Source organism: Syngnathus floridae, chromosome 1, assembly GCF_059516105.1.
Source record: "Syngnathus floridae isolate MCC-2025c chromosome 1, RoL_Sflo_1.0, whole genome shotgun sequence".
NCBI classification, from domain to species: Eukaryota; Metazoa; Chordata; class Actinopteri; order Syngnathiformes; family Syngnathidae; genus Syngnathus; species Syngnathus floridae.
The window spans coordinates 20,833,512-20,844,076 of record NC_142413.1 but is presented as its reverse complement, the minus strand read 5'-3'; the positions used below and the strand labels follow the sequence as shown (position 1 = coordinate 20,844,076).

Genomic DNA, 10,565 nt, shown 5'->3' with positions numbered 1-10,565 from the left:
ACATTAAAATAATGGTCCAAACAATAGAGGATTTTTTTTCACACTACAATATACAACTTTATGTGGCACATATTTATTTGTGACCTTTAAAAAAATAAGTAAAAAAAAAAAAACTCATCTTTTCACCTGATACGTATTTCAAAAGTTAAAAACAACCCCCAATCTTAAAAGCAACCCGATGAAACAATGAAATGTTTTAATGCGGCCAGTTTCCCATTTGCTATTCTGACAAAATGATTAACACAAATCGTGATTTGGAGGTGTACCTAATATTATGGCTGTGAGTCTACAAGAAATAAAGTAAACACAGTGAACGCTACAGTTAACGAATGAAAAGAAAATTCATTTTAATTTGCCATTTTAATTTTATTCCTGCCACCGCCAGATGGGTCTGTAAATCTCTAGTGAGGAACTTAAATGAATGAACCAGCTTCTGGGTCAAAAGTCACTCATTTACATCAACGTTTAGCTGTGCAGTGGGCCCTTTGCCTCCACTTTTACACAGAATTTATAGCACGGTCACTTTAATAGTGCCTGCCCACCTGGAAACATTCACTTCCATTAAAAAACAGCCTGTTAATATTGCAGGCGGTAAATGTATATTTGTGCAGTCTTATTAAAATATTTGAAAATATATCCATATATATGCCTATAGGGCTTTCACTGAATTACAGGCATACTGTGACCGGTAATATCTGAATGAAAAATATTGTATTTATAATGAATCAAATAAATATCCATGGATGCTGGAAAATTAGGTACAAAATACCTGTATGTTGTTTTAATTGACACTGTCAGAAAGGTTTATTACTGTAGTTTACAGTGGTGTGCTTTCCGGCGACACCAAAGGTGGGAAATTTGCAAAGGGACCACATGAGAAACTGGAACGTTTGTCGAGGGCCACGCTAACATGCTAAAATCAACTTGTAAGTTTGTCTCTAGAAAAAACATTGTTTTGTATGTTGTATTGGTACAAAAATGAGTTGGGATTGCTTATGTTATTTTTTTGTCTCCTTTGTTGTACCATAGCTAAATATAGCAAAAATGTCTCTACGTTTTCAAGGCTGCAAAACAATTCGTCGCTCTTGTACGAGCATCTACAAGTGTGCACATAAAAGCACAATTTTCAAAATAAATGAACTGCATATTTTATGTTTTACTTTGACTTCATGGTCACTGTGAGGGCCGGTTTTGTTTTTATAACTGCATGACTGACCACATCAAAAGCTCGTGCTCTTGCCTTTGAGTTAGGGAAGATTTTTACCACTGGAAATTAAGGACACTCTTGCATTGGAGCACTATAATAAGCCATAAGGGGCACATAAACCAAATAGATTCCTTTGTGAAGGACATAAATTGAGCATATTGAAATTTTGTTACTCAGTAATGTGTAGTCTGAGATACATCCATATTGTAATCAGTTAAATAATCTGTAAGTGTCTGCCCTACACTGTGGGCTTTATCAAATACTTTGAGCCTCGTGTAGCTAATGAGGTTACTAATGGTGCATTGCATCAACTCTATAATCAATATAAATACAATCATTACCTCTGGCAGTGTCAATCAGAACAGCATTATTTTAAATCACAAGTTTGTCCAGGTGTACTTAAGCCAATTGGCTGTGACAGGTGGAGTGTCATGTCGATGTTCAACCTGTCAAACAAGTGCAGCATATACTGCATGGACTTTCATATCAAGGAAGTGACTTCAATAGGAACTCCCCATGAAGCGGAGCATGGTCATAGCTTTGACCAGAAGGGAGAAGATGTTAGCCCGCTTGGGTGGCTCTTTGAGGGCACCGATGTGACTCTTGAGGTGCCGGAAAACCGCGTCATCAAACAAAGGGTCATCGGCAAATACAGCCTCCGCCAGTCTGTGCGGGGTGCCAAACTCCACCATGAGGTCCTTCACCACCGGCGTGACCACCTGGTTTATGCTCCCCAAGGTCCGAATGTCCTCGATGTGGCGGGGGCTGATCTCCTCCAGGGCCCGGTAGAGGAGACGCTCAATAACGAGGACGAGGCTGTCAACGCCCGTCTTGCGCTTTCGTTGCAACCTCTGGTCCAGCTGCATGACCAGTGTGTACACCAGAAGGCGCGTCAGCTTCTCCTGCAACTCCTGCGGGATGGGTTCGGCCTCCGACTCGGACGTCACCTCGTCGGTGGTGTTGCCCGCGTTCAACGAGGTACCGGTGCGCAATTCCGGCATGGTGGTTGTGCGTACCTCCGCCGTGTGGGTCCGGACCTCCGGGGTGATGGTGCGCAGCGTTGACGCGGAAGCTTCCGAGGACTGTTCCAAGTCCAGTTTGGGGACCATCTGCTCCTCTGGGGGGAGTTCTACGCTGGCACTGGTCTCCGGGGTCATTGCCTTCTCCACCAGCTGGTTGATGTCCATGAGCGCACCAGACACCTCGTCCGCGTAGGTCTCCTCAGCAGGCTCAATCTCCAGCCAGAGGAAGAGCTGCTGCAGAAACCGCCACACGGCGTCCTCCGTCATGGCGTACAGCACCTCCGGGGAGAAGATCTGACGATCCCAGTGGATTTTACCTAGGGTTGCAGCCGGGGGGATTCACTGTTAAACTTCTATGAATAGTTAACAAGACAAATCCCTCAAATTGGAAACTTTCCATGGGAATAAATTGGGAATTGTGGCTAATTTAATGACTCATTAGGGAAGCATTGGGAAAGCAGAAACGCCACGCAAGCACTCGGAACGCATGAAAACTGCCATGTCACTCTTTCTCAGTTGTGCTCGCCACTAACAACTATGCTGCTGGAATTTAATATCAAAAGGCTTCATTCATTGTTGAGTAATTCCCAACTTCCGTAAGTACTATGTCAAGAAAATGTTCCAATTGGTCCAATTTATAGTTCTATCCGAAAGGATCGGAAACAAAAATTTAGTGAGAAAAGTGAATATATAAATGTTGAGAAGTGTGGAGAAGGACAATGCAAAAAAGTGAAATTAATGAATGTTTTTGGAGTGCAGAAGAAATAACGGGTAATTTTCTGACAGTGGGTCAATTTGACATGCAACATGCCAGGAGTTAAGCACCCTTAAGCTCCCTCTGACACACTTCCTTGATAACAAAATGCAAGAGCACAATCGCAGTAGCTGGGTTTTAAATATGATTGTCTTAATTCCCACAGAGAGTTTCCAACTTTGACAGTTACCCAATTTTATAACCCCGAGCTTACCCCGTCGGCCCCAGAGGACCGTGTCCATTAAGGGTGTCTTTGGACGGCCCGACGGCACCTCGTAAACGTCATTCTGACACGACATGATGTACGCGTACAATTGGGACGTGAGACCCGCCGAGAAACTCCCGATCTTCTCGTCGATGTACCGCTTGACTTTCCCAGCCCGATCCGGTAGATCCATTTGGGAGAACTCATTGTATAATTTATCAACATTCTCCCGGATGGACTCGAAGTCGAAGACCGGGTGCTGGGACTGCCGGACGGCCAGCGTGCTGGTTCGATAGGCGGGCCGGAGCTCCGGCATCTTAGGGCCGTCACTGCTGACGACGTTTGGGTTGCTGCTGTCGTCGGTTCGGGAACGGCGGTCCGGCGTGAGGGACACCAGGCACGCGTCTCGGTTCTTGAAGGAGCTCTTGAGCGAGCCGAGCATTTGCGCGAACTGCATACGAGCGAATCGGAAGAAACGCAGGCGCCGCATTTTTTTGCCGGCCACTCCAGACTGCCTCTCCAGATTTTTAAAGAAGTTTTTCACTTTCTTTAAGATCAGCTTCCAGTTTAGGTTAAAGCGAGTAATGCGGGCCTCGCCGCGCACGCATGCGTCCCCGGAGCCGCCGTACGTGTCCTGGGTGATGGTCTTGGTGATATCGACCGCCGCTAAGTGCGCGTCTTCCAACGTGACCGGGTCCACCACGTCGGGCGCCTTAGCCTCCTTCGGGTTGGACCACTTCAGAAGGATCCGCTTGACGCAGTCGGTCATCTCATTGACCTTCATGTTAGAGCTCCCGCACAGCAACTGGCGCGGGGTTCGAGCTCGCGCGAACACGTGTCGGAAGTATTCCACGGCCTTGCGGAAGATTGAGGCCAGGTTAGCCACGCTGGACATGGTGCCTCGGATGAGGAGGGTGGGCTCCGAGGGCCACTCAGTGGTGCTTTTGGCCACCGACAAGGCGGAGTTTACCCGGTGCTTGACCTCAGACTCCATGAGGGAAGTTAGCTCCATGACACCCTCGGACTTCTGCGGTGGGCTGTCGTCCAGAGCAGCCGAGAAGGTCTTTGTTATGCATTCGCTGAGCCTCGGGCTGCACCGGTCGATTGCCATGTCTACTTGCGCCTGGGACGCGTGACCACGCAGGTGCTCGATGAACACCGGCTGCAGGTGTTTCACCACGTCTGACGTAATCTTTTGGATCACCTCAGTGATTGTGTCCACCAGGATAGCCTTGGTCTCGGAGTCGGGCGTACCAGCCACTAGTAGGGCTCTCTGAGGAGCGGAGATCTGGCTGACGCGAGCCTTCACCGCTTCCACGATGGCTTCCGGTTTAATGAGCCGCTCCATTGCTGCAACCCCCCTACGTCTGTCCTATTTAGAAAAAAAAAAAAAAAAAAGGGGGGGGGGTTCATTCACATTCACATTCACATTCAAGTCGTCCGCAATAAAAACAAATGCACACAGACTGGGAAATAGCGCGCTTCTATCAGACACGTCCTCGCCATCTGGCCAAACATGGTCCTTTATCTCCTTTTAACAAAGCTCCGGCCGGCGAATTGACAAAAGCTGACGTCATAGGCGAATGGGAAACGTGCTCCCGCGGACTTTTTCTCGTGCGGCGACCAATTGACGTCACCGGGGTCGACGTAAGCTTGAGTTGCGGCTTTCCGAACTGTGCAATTGCGGCGCGTGACGTCACGGTACAGGTTTGAGATGCACAATTTGCATGTGTTTTCGCAATCAAAAGCAAAGCCCGTGTTTTTATGTGCATTTCAATCAATTTGAATGTCACCGAGAACTCAAGTAAGTTAGTAAGTAAGTACTTTGCTGTTGCATAATAAATCAGTATTCCCAATGTGGGTTCAAATGACTAAACTTTATTTGTGGAGGGATTTGACAATGGTTTGTGGCAGTGAGAGATAATGTTATAGTGGTAATATTGCAAATTCTATAGATTAACCAAACAAATGGGGGTAAAGGTCATTTATTTCAACCAACGTAAAACAGGGATTGTAAATTATAGCTGCTTGCCTGCCGGTGTGTGGATTTGTCCTTTGTCCAACATCAACAAAGAGAACCAAATAATAGCACAATATATCAGGCTGAAATAAATGCATCAAGTTTGGCCTTGAAGAGGGAAGGGAAGTAAGTATGTGTTTCTATGAAACGCGTGTGGGCAGGCTGCATACTGATTGTGCAAGCTGATGATTGTCTCCTTATATTCTTTGTCATGAGCCTGCAGCTTAATGGAACACAGTGCTCAGCACCGTTTGTTGTCTCTGTGAGCAAAAAAGACAAGTGGACACAACAACAGGATATATAGATTCCATGCATACTCTCTGTCTTCGTGCATCAAAAAACAATGAAGTCGTCATACTGCTGAATCTACTCTCGTGGGTGTGCAGTGCCATCATAATATCCTAGGACGTAATATAAACAAAGGGAGGGTTATCTGCAGCATGGAGGCAATTATTGTTTTAGTCCGCATTCTGGGGTCGATTCCATTCTTGCAGGGCATGTGATTGTTGTAATTGCACTAGTAAGCGGTTTTTATTTTAGTTTTTTTCATTTAGGGAAGACAAGATTTATCAGCAACCAGCTTTGTAAGTTAAAATATGATGATAAGCAACTCATGCTAATCTCACTTGTTTAAATTCTTCAGATGATGAGATGATTTTGACCTAGTTGTAAAATAAGCACAATGAAATGAGAAAATGTTTGAGATGGAAACAAATACTGTTTTCATACCAGTGAAACCTATACTACCTTTTTTTTGCCATTAAAAATGAGGGGAATAGCATCCATCCCTTTAGCAATTTTATTGATGCACAATTGACATTCCACTGTTCCAACTGGAATTCAAGGAGGAATGTATGCATTCAGCAGTGGTGGGTGGATATTAAAAAGTGATATAAGTGAAATATTAAAAAGTGCTGTATACCTCCACTTTCATGGGAAGCCATCTACTGTTAGGTTTGTTCAGCTTGTTACTCTCCTTTCCCACATGGAAGGGTATTACGGTATACCTTATTTCAAAACTCCTAGTAAAGAATCACTCACTATAAACCACAGATTTCCATGAAATAGCAGGACCCTCCATGACAGATGTTTACCATCACTTTTCCCCATTTTATTGCTATAGTTAATTTCCGAGCTTTGCGAGGGTTGTTGAACAACAAAGAGTGCCATTTATTACCAGGCTCGGCCCAAATTGTTTTGTGCCTTTTAACTGCTGCTGAGCCTTCGTCTGGTGATTCCAATCGTTGAAGACGCCTCGTTGACCCTCAAGGGTGTCTGCAAAGAATACAAGGGATGCAGTGGATTCAATCAATACACTTTTTACATCCTAACCCTACAAAAACGTCAGTGGTATGATGAACGTGGCCACCTGTGGATTGCACATTTGAACCACTATCGTTGGTCTGTGAAGGCTGCTAGAAGATTCCATTAACACAAGCGTGCTCCCAGGAAAGAAGTTTTTTTTTTTTTTTTTTTATGGCATAGCTGACTAATTGTCTGGAAGACAGAGTTACAAAATACGAGCAACTGAAAAGCAGATAATTGCTCACGTGAAAGAATGCCAGAGGAAAGTTTTACAGCAGTGCACTTGTCACAAATAAAAGGTACATCGGTGTAACTTTTAGAGGTAGAAAGGCTGGTTATTGGCTGGTGCCCTATAAATCATGGGTAGGGAACCTTTTCCCTGTCAGGAACCATTTCAAGCCATAATGAATTTATGAAAAAGTATCCATCCACCCACTTCCTGTCAGTGCTGTAGCCTATCCCATCTTACTTCGGGTGGGGTGTACCACATATAAAATCTGATGATACTCTGTTTTAAGGGCAAATATACATACAAAGTAGTCCGTTTACCAACACATGGTACACACCTTACTAAGTGCCTGGCATGCCTTCTGTGTGTACATGTGCAAAAGTTAAATGGCTTCGCTGACAGACGCTCACACACACAGACACTCAAAGGAATGTTATGTTGGGGCATTAGCAAATAAATGAACCTATTTGCTTGACAGTAACAATGCAAATGTTTTGTCAGTATCAACAATGGATGACTTCAAATGTAGTTAAATAGTTTAATATTTAATGGAACGTAAAAGCTTGTACAGGGAAAGCATAAATATGTATATACATACATTGACATGTAAACATATTAAAGCAGGGATTCATCTCATTATTTAAATGAAATAACGTCCATTCTCAACATTAGAATGGACAAATTCTCTGTCCATAGAGCATAGGGGCTACACAGCTGCATATGTAGCCATGAAAATTATCATCAATTTAATTACATTGTACTTTCATGTCAGGCATTATTTTTGTGCTCAATATTTATGTTATAAATATGTTTACGTGTGCTATTGTTAACAAGCATTTATGTTTAAAATGATTTCTGATAAAGCATATCTAAATATTTTGAGTTAATAATATAAAAAATAAAGTTATTTTGTCTGTTTTATTTTTGCAACTTATGCCGATTTTTAGATATTCGTCGAGGTCGGTACTGTATCGAAGTAAAACGTTTGGTATCGTGACAACATACACACACACAAATCGATTTGAACATAAAACACAAAAGATGCGGCGAATTGAAAGTGAACTTGTTCTCCTTTCAAATAGTATGTTGAGATATGTATCGAATCATATTCTATTGGAGAGATATACATTTGAAAGAAATGCCACATTTACAGTACAAGTTCATTGATATGTACAGGTACGTATGTACCCTGTAAAATAACAAACACATTATTATTATTATCATTTACGTATATTCTTCATATTGTTATTATTATAACCATTAGCATTAGGATTCATGCATTCATTTGGCTGTGCTTTCAACTCAGTAGCGCATTCAATAGCACACATCTAATCTTATGTGCAGGGAATGAAGACATTGCTGGAAACGAAAATGTTGAATGGGCACCGCAGCCATGATGCTTTCTCGTGGCTGACGTGGGCCCTGGGGCAAGCGTTCAAAGCGAACTGTGAGTGATGGAAATGAGATGCGAAGGCTGTGCAGTTACATGAATACATGAACAACGGTAGCCATGCCGCAGTCAATTTGTACACTTGCAGTATAATCAAATATTTTTTCTTAGGTCAACTAGCATTGTGCATACAACAGTAAAACATTACAACATAATGTAGCCTAATAGCAGTTAGGACTTATATTTTCACTACAAATTGTTGTGTATTACATAAATACGATTATCCCATCACTTTTCTGTAAGACCTATCCCCAGCTAAAACAATTTTTTTCATGGTCTGTGTGCTCTTTCTGGAATGCCCAAATGCTTTCAAAGCCCAGTCTGATAGGAAAGTACATTGGTGAGAGACAAGCCGTCTATATTGCGGAGGAGCTCAGTTTAGCATTCATGGCACGTAAGAGTAAATGTGTTTGTGTTCATTTTTTTCAAAGTCAAACGCCACAATGACACAGCGGTTAGCACGTCCACCTCACAGTTCAGATGTGCACGGTTCAATTCCGGCTCCAGCCCTACTAAGTGGAGTTTGCATGTTCTCCCCGTGCCTGACCGCTCCAAATTGTCCATAGGTGTGAGTGGGATTGGCTATTCGTTAATGTGTGTCCTGCGGTTGGCTAGCAACCCCCACCTACTGCCCAAAGTCGGCTGGGTTAGTCTCCGAAGATGAATGAATGAATGAAGTACTAGTATAGTATTTGCATGCTACATTTTGTTCAAACATAGCCACTATGTACAAAAAAAAAACGTTTAATATCACTGACAGATCAAAGCTATAATTAGGTCAGCAATCTACTGCATTCATTCTTCATTTGCACAGTCTAAGAATCATCAAGTACATTTTATAGTGTTGCCATAGCGATAAGCAACCATTTGGCACCTCCACCCAAAAAAATAGGATGCAAATGAATAACTCAAATGGTTTCATCAGCTCATATTTCTGATCCTGTTTTGATTACTGCCAATTTGACACGGTTGTTGTCTTGTATGCAGAAGAGACAATGCTGATTTCTGGCAGATGAATAGTCACCTGCCAAAAGATGCAGCCACCACTGCGCTGATGAATATTGAAAATGGAATCAACTCGTTTGAACAGCAGGCGAACACGGCCAGGTGAGTTTGATACAAGTGATCGGTCACATTTCTTTTAAATATACGTATACACTTATAAAAAAGAAAAAAAACTTTTCTTGATGTTATACCCGAACACATTTATATTACTTAGATTATGGCTTTTTGAGTTTGTTGTGTCTTTTTTTTTTTTACATTAATATGAACCAAAGTAAAAAAAATAATTGAGAATCGCACCTTTTGGAAAAAAAAAATTCAAACCCACTTTGCACAACTAATCAAAGTACTTTTTTTCATTTTGGAGTGACTTATAGAATACCAGGCGCTGAGTCCAATATCCAATCAAAGCCATTTATTAGAAGTGTTGCTACCAAACCTAATTTATGCTGATAACTATCAATATGATGAGATTAATGCGGTTTTGACACTTGAATGCATCACACCAATCCACACGGTGTGCACTTTACTTGGGAGGCACAAGATTGGATAATCTAATGAGGGGTGGTGGTGAATGAGACGAGCGGACAGCAAACAATCCTGGATTGGATGGCTGCAGCAGGGCTGACAATTGACTGACATGTTTTCTCTGGTCTGCAGCAACTTACATGTTTGGAGCTGATCTCCATTTTCATGTAGTGAAGTTTTCCCATCAAGGCTGTATGATTGAAACCTGCTCAGAAAACATGCTGCCAATCATGAGGTTCACTGGCTACCCTTTCACTTATAGCACACTTTGACGAAACATGTGTTTTGCTATATTCATGCCATGGTAAAAAGTTATGACTAATAACTGACGTAGGAAGTGTTTTTCACAAAACATTGTTAATCTTTCAAATATGTCAGCCATTTTCAAAAAAAAGAGAATCTCTTGACAGCTGCCTATTTAAAGTATTCTGACTGATGTTTCAAAGCTCATGGAATATTGTGTTTTATGTCAACACAGAAACTACCAATGAAAGATTAAACTCTCTTCTTTCTCCCTTAAAATTTTTGTTTCCACTTTTAATTTTTTAGCAATTAGCAGTTAAACATGGGTTGATTTTAACCAAATCACCTATTTGGGATCCCCAAAACAAAGAAAAAAATATGAAAAAATAAAATATAGATTAAAAAAATATTTAAAAAATACTCTTTTTATATACATACAACAGTGACTTTGATGCCTATTTTAGACCCAAAAATGCAACATGCTTTTGTGAAGACCTATTTTATAAACAACAGTGACATTGATGCTACTGCTTTGGTGATGCCCTTATTTGAATAAAAAAACAACACTGAAAATGTGCTTTTGATGGTAAAATTGTATAG

General features: G+C 42.0%; 1 protein-coding gene and 1 long non-coding RNA gene across 3 annotated transcripts; one reads left to right on the top strand and one right to left on the bottom strand.

The window, feature by feature from the left end:
* Window positions 1–341: 341 nt before the first annotated feature.
* On the bottom strand, window positions 342–4,710 carry LOC148404542 (uncharacterized). Its single transcript, XM_088386029.1, has 2 exons — window positions 3,198–4,710; window positions 342–2,546 (listed from the first exon to the last, which is right to left on the bottom strand). The coding sequence occupies exons 1-2, from the start codon at window positions 4,534–4,536 to the stop codon at window positions 1,708–1,710; spliced, it is 2,178 nt and encodes a 725-aa protein (XP_088242155.1). The 5' UTR covers window positions 4,537–4,710; the 3' UTR covers window positions 342–1,707.
* A 98-nt stretch (window positions 4,711–4,808) lies between these two features.
* Window positions 4,809–10,244, top strand: LOC148404541 (uncharacterized). 2 transcript variants are annotated; one of them, XR_015860650.1, is made up of 3 exons: window positions 4,809–5,004; window positions 9,180–9,299; window positions 9,855–10,244. It is a non-coding gene; the product is annotated as an uncharacterized LOC148404541 (long non-coding RNA). The 2 variants fall into 2 exon arrangements; XR_015860649.1 differs by having other exon boundaries at window positions 4,811–4,992.
* Window positions 10,245–10,565: the final 321 nt, after the last annotated feature.